Genomic DNA, 23,027 nt, shown 5'->3' with positions numbered 1-23,027 from the left:
AATACACAACTATACCCAGAAAATTACACACCACAGAATAGAACCTGTGAATTATTTTTAGTAAGTTAAGTTTTTAATAACCAATTTAATTTGAGCTCTAAATATGTCAGCATTCTTGTAGATCATGGCCTTCGCGTAATATTGTTTACTGTAGTGTGTGTTTTGTTTTATTCTTAAATGCAATTAGCTAGTTCTCAAAACTGACGACAGATGGATTTTGGAAAATAGGAAAATTATGTTGAAAAATTGACATTTCACTGAAAACTACTAATTTTCTGAAAAACGTTGAGTTCCAAGCTTCAAAATGAGGGGTCATTTATTAATAATCCGTTCAGCCGTTTTCCCGTAATTTCCATTACCAGTTCAAATTATATATATATATATATATATATATATAGATTATTGCATTATATGAGTTTAGTTTGGGAAGCTGAGAAGATTAATAGAAATGCGTCAATCACATGAGGTTAAATTCTTCTAAATATAATATATGTTTAAATGTTATGTTTTATTTAACGACGCTCGCAACTGCAGAGGTTATATCAGCGTCGCAATATGATATATCCTTTTACAATAACGACTAATATTTTTCTAGTACTCAAATGCTTCTGAAGTATAATGAAATTAAATATTATCAATTCATATTGGAAAACTATTATGGTGTCTAGCTAGAATAATCTCAAAGAGTTCTCATTTAAATTGATTTCCAAAATATACTTCTTGAAATGAATTGACCAATTTTTTTTTACTTCATACTGATATGGAAATTAAACGTACTACAACTTACAATAAGATATAAAAAGCAGTAATTTAAAAATTATATCTGTGCGAAAAATATTACACATTGAATAAATGTTAAAACTTTGGCAGCATTTAACGCTTGTGATAGTCCAAAACGTAATTTGCAAGTACATGTAAAATGCTTAATGTTCACTTTAAGAATAAAATACAGATGTTAAAAATTTGTTACACTATTTACGAATAGTCCATTTTGCTAGTTTGGAAAAACATGACTATTTCACAATTCAGATATAGATTTATATATCAAAATTATTTAAAACGTGTTCTATGATAGAATTATACAAATTCTCTAAAAGATATCGATTGACACAACCTAATACATTTTACTTGAACAAATGAGTGGGAACACGAAAGGTTCTCAGTTCACAAATTGTGAAAATTGAGTCATTACTGTAGCTATTAGTGAAGTCAATATCCCAGAAAAGGCGCTAAGTCCAACTCATGTTATTAGTAGTTCTTACAGCTACTCAAAGATGGCATTGGTGTTATGTCTAGTTCTCGAAATAAAGGAGTTAAGATTCGTGACACTTTTAATGACATAGAAATGTGGAAATTTGTCAGAGTGCCTAAAGGAAAGGAAAACAGTTTGAATATGTAAACAAAGTCGGTCTCGTTCTCTTGAAATGTGGTCCAGAGAGACTGAGTATTGAGAAAGAAAATATCTGTTGACTATGGTACTATATCTCATAGAAGAACATACTCATTTCTATAAGGACATTGTATCTCACTTTTGTTTCTTTAACATGTATTATAACACAATATTTTGTTTCTAATTATGACAATTTATTTATTTATTTATTTAATACTTTACACTTGAGCTACATTAGGCATTGCAGCCCGAAAGAGCAGAAGCTCGTGCTCGGGCGCAATTCAGATCAGTTATACAAAATATATCACAAAATTAAGAGAGTTCATTGAGCACATTACTAAGTGGTAAAATACATACAGCATGTAATAATAGGGTCTATATACAAATAGAAAATACAGAAGTACATGAATAATAGAGTATCAATTTTTAACTCAATTAGCTTAAACAATTAAATAACTAATCTGATTTGTTTCTTAAATCTATGTGTGTTAAGTGGACTTAGCTCAGGGTAAGCTCTAATTAATGCATTATATATTTTGGGTCCAAAATTTCTGCTGTGTTTTAATCCAGCAGTTGTGTGGCATTTGGGAGTATTTAGAAAGAAACTGTAGTTTTGTCTCGTATGGTATTCATGAGAATCAAATTTAAATTTATTGTGGTTTTTATGGAAGTAAATCAGCAATGTTTGTTTATAGGTTTGTTTTAGTATAATCACAAAATCAGAACTATGGAAGATAACAAATCAGAAAGGAATCACAATAGAAATCAAAAGACGAAAGTGGAATTGAATAGGGCACACAATCAGGAAAGAAGATGGAGCAGTAGAAAGAATGGCTTTGGATTGGAACCCCCAGGGTAGTAGAACAAGAGGAAGGCCAAAAAATACATGGAAGAGAACAGTTTTGGAGGAAATTGCTAGGGAGGGGAAAACATGGAGCGAAGTGAAGAAGTTGGCTACAAATAGGATCCGATGGAGTTTGATTGATTGATTGATTGATTGATTGATTGAATTATGACAATACGTTTCAGTAATATCTGTTCTTGGTATTTAGTACTATTTTTCATAATTTTCTCAAAAGTTACATTTTTGAACGTACCACCTTTCGTATCTCCACTCTTGAAAATTTGTTAGTCTTCCGAAAGATTGATTTTTGTCTGAATTCTGTTTAAAGAGAGTGAACATAAAATTAGTGTTACTTTTGCGTACTTTAAATCATTGTGCTACTGATAGAATACCTCAAGATGTTAATTTTTGTAAACCAATTTTATAGATTTGATTTACTGGATTTCATACACGTCAGTTGTTACAGTCGGTCGCCATTCAAAAGAAATGCGCCACTGGAAACAGACGACCTACAGCGAAAGAGTAGAAAGTGTTCCACAGTCTGCTGTGACAAAAATAATAGATGAAACCGTGACGACTGCAGAGACATAATTGAGGATAACAATAACTTAATTAACGGAAAACATTACTTAGCATGCAAATGTTACAACGCTGAGTTTTATATTCACATAAAATGTTGAATTTGGTCTCCGTCAAAAGAGGCGGTAGAAATAGGGGAACGAGAAGTTTGACATTTTTAAAGGAAGTCAGGTGTAATATTTTAAGAGATATTTCCAACTGAAATGACGGACAAAATACTGAAAGCCTTTAAATGTTAAGTCTTTATATCACATAAAATTTAAATATCGAATTTCAGCTGTGAAACGTCGGACATTACCAGGCATTTCATACTTCGACATTGCGTAACGATTCTGAGGCATTACTAATTCTATTATTTTTTTGTACCTATCCGCAGTTTTAAACGTGACCGTTAAAGATTTTCGTATAGTTATCAAGTATTCTATAGATATAATCTGTTTCCATTATTTTAAGAGAAAATGGAAAAATGTTAAGTACAATATAAAGTATTAACATTAAACGGAATGTATAATTAATTACCAATTAGGGAAAACACGGGAATTTTACTGGAAAGAAGTAAAGAAATAGGTTTGAAAGTAAATCCCAAAAAGACAAAGTATATGATTATGTCTCGCGACGAAAATATTGTGCGAAATGGAATTTAAAAAATTGGAAATTTATCTTTTGAAGAGATGGAGAAGTTCAAATATCTTGGAGCAACAGTAACAATTATAAATGATACTCGGGAGGAAATTAAACACAGAATAAATATGGGAAATGCCTGTTATTATTCGGTTGAGAAGCTCTTATCATCCAGTCTGCTGTCAAAAAATCTGAAAGTTAGAATTTATAAAACAGTTATATTACCGGTTGTTCTTTATGGTTGTGAAACTTCGACTCTCACTTTGAGAGAGGAACACAGGTTAAGGGTGTTTGAGAATAAGGTGCTTAGGAAAATATTTGGCGCTAAGGGGGATGAAGTTAGAAAAGAATGGAGAAAGTTACACAACACAGAACTGCACGCATTGTATTCTTCACCTGACATAATTAGGAACATTAAATCCAGACGTTTGAGATGGGCAGGGCATGTAGCACGTATGGGCGAATCCATAAATTCATATAGAGTGTTAGTTGGGAGGCCGGAGTGAAAAAGACCTTTAGGGAGGCCGAGACGTAGATGTGAAGATAATATTAAAATGGATTTGAGGAAGGTGGGATGTGATGGTAGAGACTGGATTAATCTTGCTCAGGATAGGGACCAATGGCGGGCTTATGTGAGGGCGGCAATGAACCTTCGGGTTCCTTAAAAGCCAGTAAGTAAATAAGTAAGTAAGTAAGTATTAATCTTGGAAAAAGACTAAAAATAAAGTACTACATTTTGGGATTTACTTTTTGTCAAGTAACGTAAAATACTCTACAAAATTAATTCAGAATATAATAACTAATAAAAAAAGTGACGAAGAGAATAAACATTAATTAATTTTACATTAAAAAGTTATTCATATAGTTATACATATATTCTGACATGCAATAAACGTAATACATGATACAGCAAAGAAATATATTGCGAGTCAAGCTTCTGCTGTAGTTATTTTGGGACAGTGATATTTTAGCGTGTGACATCCCACGGAGCAACTGAGCCATGAATCGGCGAACAGGTCCCTTATGCATGAAGCATTCATGACGACCGTGACCCCAGGACTCCAGGTCAATTGAGGGCAGTGCACAAAATTGTGTTAGTGGAACATTCGTGAAGGTGCTCTTAAAACTTAATGGGGTGCAAGAAACTCGAGAGAAAGGATTCTCAGCCATTAACCTAAGGGATGCACGTCGATTGAAGACTACTACTACATTCCTAAGAATTAATGCAGTTAGACGGAGCTTTGAGTGAACTTTCAAGTCGTTCTCATCCGGGAACATTAACTTTATTTTGTGTGTAACATTACAAATATTCCAGATAATCAACGTTAAAAGCGACGTACAAATTGAATACTTTTATAATCACTATATAAGAATTACTGTTAGAAGGTTGGTACAGTCTAAATGTTATTTAATCAAAACAGTGCATTCCAGGTGAGTGGGTACGTATGTATTATTAAATTTACACGGGTTACATCAGCTTCTTGTCTATGCGGATGACGTGAATATGTTAGGAGAAAATCCACAAACGATTAGGGGAAACGCGGAAATTCTAGTTGAAGCAAGTAAAGCGATTGGGTTGGAAGTAAATCCCGAAAAGACTAAGTACATGATTATGTCTCGTGACCAGAATATAGTACGAAATGGAAATATAAAAATTGGAGATTTATCCTTCGAAGAGGTGGAATAATTCAAATATCTTTGAGCAACAGTAACTAACATAAATGACACTCGGGAGGAAATTAAACGCAGAATAAATATGGGAAATGCCTGTTATTATTCGGTTGAGAAGCTTTTATCATTTCTGTCAAAAAATCTGAAAGTTAGAATTTATAAAACAGTTATATTACCGGTTGTTTTGTATGGTTGTGAAACTTGGACTCTCACTTTGAGAGAGGAACAGAGATTAAGGGTGTTTGAGAATAAGGTTCTTAGGAAAATATTTGGGGCTAAGAGGGATGAATTTACAGGAGAATGGAGAAAGTTACACAACACAGAGCTGCAGTCATTTTATACTTCACCTGACATAAATAGGACCATAAAATCCAGACGTTTCAGATGGGCAGGACATGTAGCTGGTACGGGCGAATCCAGAAATGCATATAGAGTGTTAGTTGGGAGGCCGGAGGGCAAAAGACCTTTGGGGAGGCCGAGACGTAGATGGGAAGATAATATTAAAATGGATTTGAGGGAGGTAGGATATGACGGTAGAGACTGGATTAATCTTGCTCAGGATAGGGACCAATGGCGGGCTTATGTGAGGGCGGCAATGAACCTCCGGGTTCCTTAAAAGCCAGTAAGTACTTCAAAATAAATAATATTTCTTACTTGATTATGGTCAATTATTTTACAAATATGTAAACATATGTTCTAGTAAACGTACGTAATTATTTTCTAAAACTATCCACTACATCAATCTGGCTGACATGTAAAGTAACATTGAAAATACTTAATTCCTAATTATTTTATTGTTAATACATTAGATTTGACTTTCTGGATAAGATGTGAATTAAAATAGTTTCAAAATCAGTGTGTCTAACAATACTAAAGCAACAGCTTATATTCTACAGGGTGTATCACGAGGTTTTCCCCCGGTTTATTAAGGTTATTCCTGGTGTTATTTGGAACAAAAAATGTAAATACAGTATTGGGGTGACATTCATAATTAAGGAGTTACGGAAATTTGAAAAAAAAAAAAAAGCAGAAAAAAGAACATATTATTTCAGGATATCACTGACAAAAAAAGGAAATCATAGTTAGAATACAAACAAGTGTTTCATTCTATACCAGTCTCTTGCATGTAGAGTGGATTTGAAGCAAATGTTCAAAATTTTCTCTCTGCATCTGAAGGCAAAGATTCGCACGTGTGAACCGCGCGTGTAGCATTTCGTAACTTCACATGTTCGTTCCTTCTTGTCGCTACGGCATCGAGAATGCGTTGAATCAACTCTTCTCGTGTTTGTACCCTAATCTGGTATACGATGTTTTTCATCCACCCTAAGATACAGTAATCTAGGGTGTTAAATCTGGAGATCTGGCAGGCAAACGGTTGGCATGATCATGTGGTTATAAATGCTGCACTTTTTGCACATGAAAAGGATACAGTCCGTTTTTCATGAAGAATTCTCCATACCTTACAATGTGAAACGTTAAATCCCCCACACACATCGTTAGTCCTGCTCAAACATGTCTAGCGCTACATACACCATGGCGTGTTTCGAAAATCTGTTGTAACTCCTTAATTATGAAAGTCACCACATTTGTGTATTTACATTTATTGTTCCAAATAACACCAGGAAACACCTCCATAAACCGGGAAAAAACCTCGTGATACACCCTGTATAATAATAAAAACATTATCCTTAACAAAGGTCAAGGCCGGTGGCCTTGACGGTAGCGCGTTTGGTTGCTGATTCGGAGTTGCGCCCAGGCGTGGGTTCGATTTCCGCTTGGGTTTTCCTGAGGTTTTCTCCAACAGTAAGTCCAATGTCAAGTAGTCTATGGAGAATCCTCGATCTTATTTCGCCGAATTACAACTCGCTATTACCACTGATGCTAAATAATCTCAACTACATTTATGTAGTCAAGAGGTCTGAAGATTAAAATCAATAACTCTACAGGTTCCTAGAAAGAACGCAATAAAATTAAAATCAATCACTCTACAGGTTCCTAGAAAGAACGCAATAAAATTAAAATCAATCACTCTACAGATTCCTAGAAAGAACGCAATAAAATTAAAAACAATCACTCTACAGGTTCCTAGAAAGAACGCAATATAATTAAAACCAAACACTCTACAGGTTCCTAGAAAGAACGCAATACAATTAAAACCAATCACTCTACAGGTTCCTAGAAAGAACGCAATACAATTAAAACCAATCACTCTACAGGTTCCTAGAAAGAACGCAATACAATTAAAACCAATCACTCTACAGGTTCCTAGAAAGAACGCAATAAAATTAAAATCAATCACTCTACAGGTTCCTAGAAAGAACGCAATAACATTAAAACCAATCACTCTACAGGTTCCTAGAAAGAACGCAATACAATTAAAACCAATCACTCTACAGGTTCCTAGAAAGAACGCAATACAATTAAAAACAATCATTCTACAGGTTCCTAGAAAGAACGCAATACAATTAAAACCAATCACTCTACAGGTTCCTAGAAAGAACGCAATAAAATTAAAATCAATCACTCTACAGGTTCCTAGAAAGAACGCAATAAAATTAAAATCAATCACTCTACAGGTTCCTAGAAAGAACGCAATAACATTAAAACCAATCACTCTACAGGTTCCTAGAAAGAACGCAATACAATTAAAACCAATCACTCTACAGGTTCCTAGAAAGAACGCAATAACATTAAAACCAATCACTCTACAGGTTCCTAGAGAGAACGCAATACAATTAAAAACAATCACTCTACAGGCTCCTAGAAATAACTCAATACAATTAAAATCAATCACTCTACAGGTTCCTAGAAAGAACGCAATAACATTAAAACCAATCACTCTATAGGTTCCTAGAAAGAACGCAATACAATTAAAACCAATCACTCTACAGGTTCCTAGAAAGAACGCAATAATATTAAAACCAATCACTCTACAGGTTCCTAGAAAGAACGCAATACACTTAAAACCAATCACTCTACAGGTTCCTAGAAAGAACGCAATAATATTAAAATCAATCACTCTATAGGTTCCTAGAAAGAACGCAATACAATTTGTAGATGTAGTTTTTCCGTCTTTTTTGTTCCTTCTCTGAGCAGCCAGTTCAGCATGATTGTCGAATTGTTGCAGGTTCCCGTTGTCCTCGCGGTTCTCGCTGTATCGGTCTTCGCTGACACAGTCGAGTATCATCATATAATTGAGAAGCGCGGCATCAGTGGATATGGTGGTGGTGAGTGGGCTAGTGGTGGCGACTACGGTGGTGGCGATGATGGCGGATACGGAGGCCACGAGCAGGAGGTGAAGATCATCAAGATCCCGGTGCCCAAGGCGGTCCCTGTGCCAGTACAACACCCAATCCCTGTGCCTGTCCCCCAGGCCTACCCAGTGCATGTCAAGGTATGTAACCCTACTGCAGTGATGTCAAGCGCATTTTTCTGACCTTGACGTCGTGCGCGGGCAGCAAGCGCTAAGTATGGAAAGAGGAAGGATTGTGTATATGAATAAGCAACCTGTTGGATTAAGAAAACAGTGGTGCACAAACTTCAAACGGAACGTGAAATTTTATGTCGTTATTTTATATGGCTTCTTTCTGTTTAATAGGCCTATTATCTATATTGTCTGTAAAACAAAAGTACTAACACTGATTTCTTAATATTGCACTTGTGTTTTAAATCTTAATAACATAATAGAGAGTTAAGAAGAAATATTCACTTAAATTCCATAGTAGTATAATATTATACTGTATTAGGTGGATGAAACACATTATTCATAAAGAAAGTGATATTCCAAAGAAAGAGATTGAGTATGACATAAGTTGGAATTTATATTGAAGGTATCTTTAGCCTTACAAAAGTAATCAATAAACTAATCAAAACAATATTACAGTACAAAGCAAAGTTATCTAGGTACTGCATCTGTTTTAAGTGTAACTAATATTACATAACAAAACTCTTATCGCATTATGCTTTTAAGGTGATATTTGTGAGCAACTTCCTATCATCAGAATATTAAATTATTTTCTCGAAATGTTCTGAAGCTATAGAGCTGACATTTTTACAACAAATGGGCACGTACCTTTTGCTTATGATGTAACAGTAGTTACTTTGTTAATTCATTTCCTTACAAACAATTTCCATGCGAATATTTTCAAAATTTTCAATACACTATCTTCAGTAATACGTATATACGGTATATTAGATTTACGAAAACATTCTGTAAGGCTACTAATTAAATAGGCCTATACCTGAAAATTTCACTTTTCTATACGAAAAGTTGAGAAAATATTTCTTTTGAATAAAAAAATCAAACTTGTGAAAAATGAGCATTAAAATTAAAACTTACATTCTTAGAATGCACTTATACTTCTCAGGCAAATCTAAAAATTAACACGGATACAGTTTTAATAAGTTCTCTTCCCTTTATCTATTGAATCAGTGCTGGCCATCCCTGAATATAGCTCGACCAAGCGGCATATACCACCTCTTTCGTCTGTCTCTTTCCTTTCCGCTGTAAAGCGCTCAGGCTCTCCTGGGCTCTAAAGCGCGCTTGCTCCTGTGGGCATCAATTGACATGCCTGCCCTACTGTATGCCTAAACATAAGTCATTTAAAGGGGTTGATGGATGAAATTTAGGTTTTCTATATTTTTTCAAGCTACGTTCTTGAGTTTTTGTACCCATAATTACAATGTGATAGATAACGATGTAGTGAAGGTTCAATTACGTTCTGAGTTATTAACAGATATATTCTAAAAAGTTGTCGTATTCCAAAATGGAATATGTCGCTCAATTTTTGAGTAAAATGTTTGACATTTTTTTGCAAGATCAGTAGTATATTCAGGAAAAGCTTCACATATCATTTTTCCTATATCTTTACTACAAAAGGGAGAAAAACTGTATAACCATTGCACACTTAAAAATATAAATTTTCCATTGCCACCAGAGTGCTGCATTGGAGTTAAATCGCTCGCTGGAACTCGGTCGAGTGTCGCACCCTCGAATGAGATACGATCGGTAGTGATATGCTCGTAATAAATAGAAGCACAGTACAAGATCATATCACCGACATGTCTTATCTTGTAAGGAAGGCGACAGATAAGATACACATATGTTTTGATCACACGGTAAAAATAAGGCTTTATTTTCTGCGTTTATGACAAACGTTTAATGGAACAGTCAATGGAACGTACCAAAACAGGAACATGAAGTTATAAATAAAATAGTATGAAAAACTTCGATATACAGTTATTATTGCTAATTAATAATTATTCAATATTTGATTTGCCACATATATAATATGATAGGTCCATACATAGTGTTCCGCCTATATACTGCGACAATGTAGAAACGTTTTAGAAAATATTATTGATATAGCAGTAGATTAATAACAATATTAGTACAGAGATAACGTCACAGAAAATATAATAAAACGAATAATCATGCTGCACAACTGTTACAGACGCAAATATTGATACACTAATTATTATTATTATTATTATTATTATTATTATTATTATTATTATTATACTAGAAAACTTGATACAGTTGTTGCATTATCGTGATTGTGTTCTCCGTTTATAATAATTACATTTACATCCAATAACTTCTATCAGATGTGGCAAAATCAAAATGACTCCTGTGTTGAAAAAAAAAAACATTTACCTACAACATTTATATTACATTTTAAAGCAAGTTTTGTAGTTGTACTATGGAGAGGTTAATTAAACACTGCAAAGTTTTCAAATAACAAACATCTATGATGTTACTACACAGTTCATCACTGTAACAAGAACGAATGTCTACGCTCGGCTTATACCGTTCGAGGATTTATCGCTCGTGACAATTTTACTTATCATGCATGTGCGCTACCTATCGGATTATGCTATGAACTACTTGGTACTCGAGCGAAAACGTCCGATGCAGACCTCTGATTACCACTATAAATATTTCATTTTTAATTTCAAAAAGTATTCATTTAATCATAAAACCCATACAGTATACAGAACATGCAGTAAAAATTCATGTTCCTAGCATCAACATTGTAAAAGCATTTATATTTCGATCCTGACGAAATGTGCTGTAAAAAAGTGTGGGGAAAATAGCTTGTAAAATGTACATGGAATTGAAATTCAAAGGTACAGCCATTTATATATTGAGTGATTTATATGAGGCGTTCAGAGCTAAAGTGGATCAAGTCCATGAGACATAGTTTTGAGATAACATGACTTAAAGTTAACTTGCTCTAGTCGATTATCTAATTTCATTAGAAATCATTTTATTGCTCCATTCTCAAATTCTAGATTTATAAAACAAACAATTGTCATGTTAATTCATGTAACGCTTTGGTGAAATGTACTTCATTTTATCTACAGTAATCTCACTAGAGGTTTTGATTTATCTGGAGAAAATCAAAACTTGAGTGGGATTTAATTGACTATTACACGACTAGAAGAAAGCATATAAAGATTAGGAGAAATAGAGTACTCTAATACAATAAAATAGGCCTATTAACTGAAGTACTAAAATACTAAACCGACTTGAAAATGTATTTTGTACCATCTCATCATTACAAATATTCCGCTAGATGGCAGTAGTATGTTATGATTAGCTGTTCTCTTGTTACCAATTGTGCCAACATACAATTTTCATTGAACTCTACGGACGAATATTAGTCAAGAAGGTTTTGTTGATTCAGTTTCAATTTTATTTGAAGAGTTGCATTCCACTTCAATTGTCAATACATTATATTAAACAATCTCTGGTACTTGAATATCCATAATCTAATAAGCAGAAGCTGTAACATAACCTAAATAATATAAACAAAATAAACGATAGAAAAGTTATAATTAAGGATAATGAAACAAACATTAATAATTTTAAAAGGTTCAACGTTGGCAAACAAAGAAACAAGTGCTAGGGAGGTGATAAAAACAAACCAATGCTAAGGAGGTGTTAGAAAACAAATGCTAGGGAGGTGATTAAAATTGTAGGATAAGCAGCCATAATTAGTTGAAGCACATCGTTCGGTATCGTTTTATTGGTCAAAAGTATTGTGAAGTAGTAGAAGTGTAACAGTCTATCTAAAAATCTCTGCTATAAAATATATATTATTATAAGTACAGTAGATATTTGTAAATTTTTATGTGATAATTTTTTTGTATATTTATTTCATTCTTTTTATTAAATAGACAATGATTGTACTGCTATATATACACACAATATATATTCAAGAACAGTACTAATTATATTCTTATTAAACATTTCACATAAACATTATAGGCCTACTGAAAATTGAAAGTTTAACATAATCAGTCTGACGATATTATACTAACAAGAAATAATAATATTGTGCCCTTGTAACGAGCTCTATTGTTTGGGCCGTATTCTGTGTGCGTATTATAATGCAACCAATTTCATTACAAACTTTGCTGTAGGAGAAAAAAAAGACAGCTTCAGTTGTTTTTAATAAAGTACATATCCATTAAAATATTATTCCGAAATCATATACATTAAACGCATTTGCACAACAAGAGAAGATATTGCGAAGAAGGATCGTAGCTAACAAAAATATTAATTAGCAGAATGCGGGATTGCGTTGCTTTTATTTGTTTGCTCTTCCTTGCTCATCGCAATACGAGAGAATAACGGGTTAGAACATTAAGGGGACATTAATCACTTGTAATGCTTACACGTATTATTTTACGAGAAAAACGGGAGAGAAATGTTTTCGGAAGAAAAAAAAGCAAAAGTCTACAATCCTCTGAATTCCTTCTTGTAGGAAATATTTAATTTTCTTCCCTTGGAAAGCGATTCGGATAATAGATTACTCAGGACTGGAATGCAGGACCTACAGATGCGACTGCAATTAATAGTCCGTGCGTGACGTCAGTTATTAAAATTCCACCATTATTGAATTCTCAATATGCAGCGTCCTTATTGAGTCATTGGTTTGCGTACTCAATCATTTTCAATTTCACTTGTTACGAGTAGAATCACAATCACTCTCATCATTATGGTTTGCTTCACAATTGGCCAATATCTGCGCTATCTTCTAAAATGCTCGATAACGTGATGGAATAGTTTATCGTACCTCAAGCTAAACGATCGAAAAGCAATTTCAATTGTAGGCCAAATTATCTTATTCAACTGCCTGTATGAAAGCAAAATTACTGTGCATATATCCAAACGAGCTGATGACTCATTTTCAGATTACTGGCGTATGAATAGCAACACGATTTCTGTAAACGTCTTTATTTTCTAAGAATTAATTAGAATTGTTTTTCTAGAGCCCTTTAAATTATTAGAGAATCAGCTACGGTGTACGTAAATGTTAAGGAGAGCGTGAAAATGATAACGATTGGCTGTTATGTCAAGCGTATGACTAGACAAGGATCCCTCGGGCAGTCTTGAATTACAGACCAGCAGGAGAAAGGTCGCTAGGACGCCCTGTGAAGACACGCAAGGAAAATTCTGCAGACAGTTCTTTTTACGACTATTACCTATTAGGAAGATGATGAGGATAGGCCCTAATGTATCGACTAGGAGTGAATGTTTGTCCGCTTTCTCTGTAGTATACTGTGTTGTCTTAGATGGAGACCTGGCGTTATGTTTACCCATGTCAAAAGAGTTTCATCATATGTATACATCTGAAGAGTCCACTGCAAGAATGATGGATGTCACATTCTTGTCGAAAATAAACCAAGACTGTCAATGCATAGCTTAAGACATATAGAATGTACATAGAGAGTTATATGGCATTAACAAGGGTCGATTTCTAAAACGAAGTCTAGACCACGGCCATGGCTTTAAACCGCGTTTGGGTTTATAAAACGAGGTCATTTTCATTTTTCTGAGCCATGGCTCGAAACAATGGTCTGAAGCAGAGACCTCGGCTGTGGCAGGTTTAAAACCACAGCTCCATGTATACAAGATGGAGGAAGTAGATCAGCTGGATGACTATGAAAGGAAAATTTGTGATTACAAATATTTAATCTCGGATTAGAGTGATGAGAGACCGGAATAATTCTTTGTAACTATATAACGACAATAATTTCATGCGAATATTTTCGATTTTCGAAGGAATCGACGCAAAATTGAGCAAGAATGCTAAATAATAATCTGCAACGAAATGCAAGACGCGCCAGGTTTACAAGTTTTTTTAAACCTTCTTGTTGCTTTGAGGGAAGTAAGATATAGGCCTAATATTTTATACTAATTACACCTTTATGTCTATAAGACGATGTAACTTAATTCTTAATCTTTACAGTAGTTCTGGGAATTTTATTTAATACTCCAATAGAATGTGGGCCTACAAAAATATGTATGAAGCAAGCGTGATTTTATATTCTTATTTTAAGTTTTATGCTATTGAGGCTTTCCACGTAGTAGGTCTATTATATGTGAAAATAGAACCATATAATATTTTAGTTTCGATTGCAACTTTAGTCCAGTTAATATTTAGGTTATTGATTCGTTAGACCCGGGTTTTCAGGTAGTTAATGTTGGCAGTAGCTACGAACAAATGATAAACTACAACATAAATGTTCGACTTGTGCTAATTATTTGAGAAATATAATTCTGGTACCTAAAAATCAGTTCCCTATAATTAATGCTAATATTTTAAACGCACATATATTCTGTAAATTAGCAAATATAACAATACCTTAGCTGAGAACAAAAGAATGTGATTTACTGGAATTCAATAAAAATATTAATCCCGATGTTCATTTCTTTCTAATATCGACCGTGTTCAGGAATAAAAATCGATTCTTAGCTGCGTTGCCATATATAAAACCCACGAACCTCGGTTTCTTCTCAAGCCGCGTCTCGACTTCGTTTTAGAAATCGCGTAAGGATTCAGACCTCGATCGTGGTTTAAAAGCCGAGGTTTGGAACCACGATTTCGTCTGTGTTTTAGAAATCGACCCTCTGATAGTCATTGTCCAGTAATGATCGGAAAATCACAGTTAAGCTTTGAGCGCTAAGCTAAACCTGGGTACTCAGCGAACCTTAGTGTAGTCAGCAGTTGTAGGTTCGGAAATGCGCCTTGCTTGAGTGTTAGCGCAATAGATCGTAACGGGTCGCAGTGCTGAGCCACAGTGGCCCCCCTCCCGTAAATTCCATTCCAATTCCATCCCAATTGGTTAGCAATGTTTAATTTCAAAATTTCACGTTTATACTATTTAACTAAAGTGTTCTTTCGCAACATATTCACTAGCTACAGCCTGTAAAGTTATAAATGTACCAGATATATGTAGAAAATTGCTCCGAAATAGTTAATCTCCCGATGAATTTTCGTTTTCCACTTTAATCCCTATATACTTGAGTATGTAACCAATTTTTGTATCACATGTTAAGATATTGCCATAACTGCCTATAGCAATCAGTGCCAACTAATATTTAAAGTCCTGATGTTTTGAAGAGAGTTATTTTCCTAGCAAAACTCTGAAAACGTAATCATTTTGTAATCAATTTATGTCTGAAGTCATATAAAAAAGGACAGAACTATATTCATCGAATTTGGAAGCTATTCGCTTTCTTGTCAACTTTTAATTTTTAACTTTATTATTACAGACCTTTGTTTTAATTCAGTTTCTCAATTTATACTCATGCGTACATTAGTCGAAAATAAATACAGAATGTTTTAATTACATGGTATTACATTCTATTAATTGAGAGCGTTACAAATAGACGGAAATGTAATCCTATTCAGAAACAGCACCATCATTAATTACTTTTTTCAAGCCATAATATCACTTGATTTCCGTTTCTGAAGCCCACTTTAATATAAATTTACAGCTTAATATAAATTTATACTTTAATATTACACTTTTAATCTCTAGAGTGTAGGGAAGGAATGTATTTTAAATATTAATTTCTCGTATCAGTACTTATCAAACAGTTTGTGGTTATCAAATTAAATGAACTTTAATGAAATGTAATTACCCCTCACTAATATTGCACACGATCGTTCTAGCACCCTGACTTCTACGAGTATGCCTATATCGGATTTAATACGAAGTAGCAGATTCATAATGAATACTTTGATGTAATTTAATTTGTATGAATCGTAATCTTTAGAACATTGACAAAATCGCTCATTGCAGGAAAGATATTCTCATCAAAGCTAAATGGGTGGCATCAATTTCCGTTTATGTAAGCCAATTTTAAGTGGTTCCGATATCATCAACTTTTATTAGATTAATTATTAAATTAAAACTAGAAGTTGAGTATGTGTGTACATGATCTGAAACCACTCGAATATTTTAACAAGCAGTACGCAAGTGAGTTTTCTGCTAATCACAGTCAGATCCCTTGAACATATTCAATAGGAATGCGATGGTGCTGAAAATGGAACGAACGTATTGGATGCGTGAAATACTGAACTGATCTAAAATTTTATTCGCTCGGTTGTAGTGAATGTCGAAACACATAAATTGCTACTTGTTACCGGATACTAATCATTAGTTCATTCCAACGCGTCGGCTCAAATATTTTACAACCTCAAACAATCCGATTATAACCCGAGTTGAGTGTAGACAGCTCGCAGGGCATGTGTTGAATTTATCAATTCAAGTTCGAAAATGCTTCTGAATCTCCAGAATTCAAATTCTGGGTAAATTAGTGCTGGTTTGGAGATTGGAATTATGGTTAATCTTCCATTCGTAATCATTTCCATGAATTTGCTCTCATACCAAACTTCTAGGAATAATTACTAGCAATATGATAGACTATGTCATGGAATTTAAATATGACATACGAACTGATGTACCGTAATATCTCACTCCCAGTAACACAGTAATCTTTAAAGACAGGATATTTCCTAGAAAAATACTGCTATAATAGTACATTATGCAACCAGCCTATAATGATAGTAATTAAGAAGCGAGTATGGATGTTTATGAAACGAGCGCAAGCGAGTTTCATAATTTTCATACGAGCTTCTTAATTACCATTATAGGCGAGTTTCATACGACTTTTTATGCTCGACCATATTTCTAACTTGAAATTATTTATTTTATTTGTATCTAACTGACCTTGAGCAATACCTCGTAAATTGTGAGATGTGCGCAGACGCGAAAGTATTGATTTTTTCCGAGGAACAGATGTCCACATTGACCTTGATAGCCTATAAGAACCTACAGAGTAAACTAAATATTAACTTTGATATAACATTGAAATTAAATTATACATTGAAAAACGAGATGACAAATTGAATTTATTTGAATATTATTTACAATTAACGCTAATTATTATAGCAACAGAACATAACCTTTTGCGACAGTATTGGATTTCCAGCCTCCGTGACTTTTCGCTAATTCTCTTTCGATTGCATATCCGAGAATAATCGATACTTGCGGTTTTATAACGGTACAAAGCTGACTTGTCATTGGCTGAACACATGTAAGCTGACTTGTCATTGGCTGAACACCTGTACTTGAATGAGTAGGTGTACATTAATGACATGCATTAAAGGACTACTACCAGGTTTATAATTACTACATTTCGGCATGGTCGAGCATAAAAGTAATTTAATAAGTAGGTACCAAAATCTGGAATAATTTACTTTTTTATTCTTATAAATTCAACCTCCAACCAGTAAAACAGCGTTGAAAATAATTTACGAAAGTAATACGTGATTTTCAAATTACGACACTATTTTACTGGGTGTGCGATACACGGTATATACTTGAACTTAATAAAACAGGTTTAATATAAATTTCAGTGGGGGAGGTGATGGGTGAAATTTCTGTTTTATATCAATTTCAAGCTAGATACTTCATATTTTGTACACTTCATTTCCTTGTCATAACTATCCTTGAATATAAATTTCATTATGATCAGATGAATTGGTTTTCTGAGTTATTCAAATTTACGTAAACATAATTTACATATTTTCTATATCTATCTCTCTCCTCTTACAAAATTTAACTTTCAGCATCACTCCTTTCACAGCACTTCTGATATGGTTAGGAAAGAAATATGTATCCAGAATTTTAAATGGGAGGGAAAATGAAAAAAATTGCATATTTAAAATTTAAATTTTTAGTGTCCACTAAATATGTTTCATTTCTTAATTTCGACATTATTCAGTTTATCAAAAAAGTGTTAAGTGTTTTGTTAACCATAGTAAATAGAACAGGCAGTAAAAATTTCATGTTCCTAGCATCAAAATTGTTAGAGCCTTTACACTTCAAACCTGCCGAAATGTGCTGAAAAAAGTGTGAGAAAACAGCTTGTAAAATCTGCATGGAATTGAAGTTCAAGCGTGTAGCCATCAATATATTGAGTGATTTTTAAGCTTTCAGAGCATTTAGACTTGCTCAACATATAAATAAGAGATTGCTAATTCATTTTTCACAAGAAAAAGAAAATGCAATTTTTTACTGAAAGTAACCAAAATTTCATCACTCTCATCCCTTAAGAACATTTACAAAACAATGTTCCGCAACAACTAAAAATGTGGAATAGAAGTATCACCCTTTTGACGCTTATAGTTTACGAAAAAGAACTTTCTGAGTTTTATAGACTTATGTTCAATGAAATTACAACATTGTTTTCCATATTTTCCATACTACTGTGAAATGCGTTAACTTTAGAACCATGTTAAACACATATCTTGGGTCAGTGGCGGCTCCTGCGTATTTCTTAAGAAGAGGAGAGAAGGTAACAGGACGAAATGACACCTTCTTGAATGAAACATGCTACAAATTAGCCAACATGCATACATGTAAGACCAGGTAGTGTTGGGGTTGGTCTTCCCTTCTGTATAGCAATAATCTGTTCTTGTAAACTGAGTTTCCTAAATTGTCCAAAATAGAATATGTTTTCACTTCCATTCATTATTGAATAATTGCACAAATTAACAATTACAAGGAAATTCACAACCTTGCAGCATTTTTCGAGCACACTACAGCATCACTCGTGTTGGAAGAGACTATAGCTACTAACACGTAACCGGAACCGCAGAAATGGGAAATAATCTGAGGAAAGCGAGAACACTGCACCCACCCACGTGGTCTGTGTTGCCACATGTACATTTTACAAGTTCAGTATCACATGCTTTTGAAGAATATCAGTTCTTGTAAAGTCATATTACCATTATTGTTCAAAGTTGCCGGTGGCCGATCAATTTTTTATGTTAAAAATAATGTAGTTTGGAGTACCTACTTTCAATTTCAAATATATTTGTACAAACCTGACAGCTTGGCTGTTGCCCTGTCTAGTACACAATGAATGGAAGTGAATTTCAGGTGCCAAAAAGATCTGCGATAATAACATAGAACTACTTCCTCTTCGTTTTATATAAACCCGACTTTAACTTTCAAATATCCTTGAAAGTTTCAAACCATGAATAGTAGCCTATATAAAGTGCATGAATATTTTTGATTTATACTTAAAAAAAAAAAAGTTTATATGGTGTCTTTCATAGCGTTGCGTTAAAACTGTTTTTATTCTGCTTCCCCCTAGATGTGTTATAGTCTGGTTGAATGCAAGATCGTTAGATGGCAGCGGTAGCGAGCTTGCTGCACGACCAGTCGGTTTCTATTTCCCGCCCATACGCTGATTCAGAGGAGGATCTCCTCCCTCTCCGTTCATTTACTTGCTTTAAAACTCTGCTTCTTTCTCTGGCCGCTAGTGCGCTGTTGTCAATGTGTGTTAACTGCAGTAAAGGAGGAATGGATTGACTTTCCTCCACACAAACAATCTCGCATCTTTCTCACAGTTTTCTAGCAGCACATGAGCGCGCGTCGTTTAAAACTCGATCAACCGAGGTTTTCTTATAGCTGTGAACTTAAAAATTATCGAATCATCTTTGAATTTCAAGGCACATATTTTATTTGGTATTTACTTTCAAAAGAAGAAAAATGTGAGGAGGACGTTCCTCCCTTCCCTCTCCTAGAAACCGCCACTGTCTTGGGTTTAACCTGATAAACGTGCAAAGTTTCCTCCAGACTTGTTTATATATGCTACGAGAAGTTTTCTGAAGAATGGCAAGACAAGACTATAACTACATTAGACTGTGACACTAAATTTTTGTCATGACTTGATTGTTTATATTGTGAAGAAGACGACACAGTTTGTTTGCTACGCAGGTACCTGAACGCGTGGAAGTGCCGGTGTACAAGACCGTGCAAGTTCCAGTAGAGAAGCCCGTTCCAGTGAAAGTCGAGAAGCCCGTACCCTACCCAGTGGAGAAGCACGTGCCCATCTACATCGAGAAGCACGTTCCTGTGCCCGTTCCTAAGCCCTACCCCGTCAAGGTGCCCGTCATCAAGTACATCCATCACTACTTGTCCAAACATCCCAGCCACCACTAGAACATGAGCTTGCTGAGTGGATACCACCGAGTGTGACTCCATCAGGAGGTGAGGCCAACATATTCAGTGCAAATGATACTTTCAAACGAACCATGACTACTAACCACCTGATCATTAAATTTTGGTTTCACCACAGTGAAATAAAATAAATTGTTTTATACTAAATAAAAACCTTCAATGAAACGTTGTTGAAGGTCTTAAAATAAATTTCCATTGAAAGATTTTGGCCTTCTAGTCCATTCCGAGATCGTTCTGACCATCTACGTTCTGATCGTCCACAAAAATACAAACTGAAATAAGAATTATTTTAGCATCTAAATATATACACAAATATAAGAAGATTTTTAATAACATACAAATATAAGAGTAAATAATTACAGTGGTAACTCCTCTAAATAAAATAATTGTTTTAACATTAACGACAAAAAGATTGATACCATTTCATAATAATACATCTACTCAGACAAAAAAGTAAGTAGAAACGTTTAGGAAATCTGCTGTGTGGTCCCTCCAATGCTTAAAGACAAATACATCATCCTCAGTAATACGTAGTATTAAAACAGTAAATAGTGTTTGTACTCGCCCGGTTGCTTACACCACGTCCTCCGTCTACGAGTCACTCGGGAGTGGTTGCATCGCCGAGGTAGGGGCGGGCACATACGACCAATAACGTAGTACATAGTACGTACAAACGTATGAAATGACTTTTGATTAGCTGATAGTTTTTACCCCCATTTATTTATGAACAAAGAAGGGACTCCACTGTATATATCAAAATTGAAAATCAATTAAGACATTAAGTAGGGAACTAGTTGGGTTGTCACAAAATTCTCTTATAATTAAACTATAATGCATAAATTTTGTAGTTCAAGATAAATACGAATTATTCCTGATATTTTGTGATACATTTTTGTAGTTGAAGACTATTCCGGGGATAAAAACAATCGATGATATTGTATACCCATGTCGATATTATACATTTTAACATCAAATTACTAAGAAAATATCTTTCCGACAACTTCATTCGCTGAATAGGCCTACATAATGCTAATGATATGATTGTCGTATTTTAACAATTGAATTATTTTGTATCCAGTATTGTAAAAGAATATTCTCAGGTATAGATACAGATGTTATTCTTGTTTTACAAGCATGTTTGAAAGTTTGCCAGTTCGTTAGAAACTCTGGATGACACAGTGCGATAATAGAATATTGTGCTTCACTGTTGCAGATCTCCGATATCGACTGAAAACTGCAGTGACGTCACGAACTGCATCCTCATTTCCAAATAAATCACGTTGTTTCCGTTTTCATCAGCTCGAATTTATCACCATTTCTTTATTGTTGTTGAAGTCATGTTGTTGCTTGTTGTGAGTTTTTTTTATATATGTATTTGTTAATGTTCACCCTTTTGTAATAAAATATCTACACGAAACAAATTGTATTTTACTTCATTGCCATGTTACAATCCCTTTAAACCTTTGTTCATAAACTACCTTTTACTCATTCTACATTATTCATACCGCGAATATTTTTAAATGTGTATGTATTTATTCACACTGCAATGGATATATACCCGGTGGCAATGGTAACTAATTACACTCAATAATGACAATAATAAACTTATTAGTTAAAATACAATTAATAATAATACTAATAATTAATACTAATAATAATAATAATAATAACAGGGAACATCCTAAATTAAATGAAGCACGATCACTTAAAATAACATTTAAAGTAAATCTAATTTGTATCTTAAACGTAAGTTCGAACTAAAACCCACGATTATGATATGTTCATATCTGCACAAGTACCTTTCAACACTACACTCATTTCGCTGTTAATTCACTCACTGCATTGGAACTACGACACATTTCACTGATTCTATCTTGATTTCACTAACACTTCAAAAACATTTCACTGTTCAAATACTTTGCACTGCCACTATAAACTATAAAGCTTCACTGACAGGAACACGTTTCACTTACACAATACACTTCATTGACACAACATAATTCTTCACTGATACAACACTTCAATAACAAAATGTCATTTACACCCTTTAAATACTGTGTATAATTACCGTCTATTAGTAAAGTCCTTAAGCCTATTTTTAAATACATTTTTGGTTGTTGGTAAAGCCTTTAATAAATCTGCAGGTAAAGCATTCCAGTCCCTGATAGTACGATTGAGAAAAAAAGTTTAGCTCAGGTTCGAACTTGGGTCCCCATACATTAAAGTCATTCATCTTACCACAACACTACAGAGAGTGCCTATAATAGGAATGACAGTAAGAATAAAAGCAGCATAAACAATAGTAGTAATAATAATAATAATAATAATAACAATAGCAGTAACAAATATAAATGACGCTCGGGAGGAATTAAACGAAGAATAACTATTCGCTTTTCTTCACTTCGTCGTAATGTCCACGTTTCTGCACCATACAATGTCACAATCCACACAAGACACTTCACTAATCTTTTCATTAGTTCTCTTTCCGATGGTCCGCAGAAGATACTACTCTTTTCTATTAAAACTTCCTTCATCATTGCTATTCTCCTTTTGACTGCCTGGAAGTAACTCATGTTACTGACTTATAGT

At 34.1% G+C, this 23,027-nt stretch overlaps 1 protein-coding gene across 1 annotated transcript in view; it reads left to right on the top strand.

Annotated features, from left to right (window-relative positions):
* Positions 1 to 21,859, top strand: part of LOC138711030 (MAGE-like protein 2) — a 22,728-nt gene extending 869 nt beyond the window's left edge. The window contains exons 2-4 of the mRNA XM_069842318.1: positions 8,233 to 8,499; positions 20,196 to 20,468; positions 21,652 to 21,859. Coding sequence (XP_069698419.1) covers positions 8,233 to 8,499; positions 20,196 to 20,420 — 492 coding nt within the window. The 3' untranslated portion in view covers positions 20,421 to 20,468; positions 21,652 to 21,859. The remainder of the gene's footprint in view (positions 1 to 8,232; positions 8,500 to 20,195; positions 20,469 to 21,651) is intronic.
* The last annotated feature ends 1,168 nt before the right edge of the window (positions 21,860 to 23,027 follow it).

Source organism: Periplaneta americana, chromosome 12, assembly GCF_040183065.1.
Source record: "Periplaneta americana isolate PAMFEO1 chromosome 12, P.americana_PAMFEO1_priV1, whole genome shotgun sequence".
Lineage (NCBI taxonomy): Eukaryota > Metazoa > Arthropoda > Insecta > Blattodea > Blattidae > Periplaneta > Periplaneta americana.
Note: the sequence above shows the minus strand (reverse complement) of the source record. Positions and strands in the feature narration are given on the sequence as shown.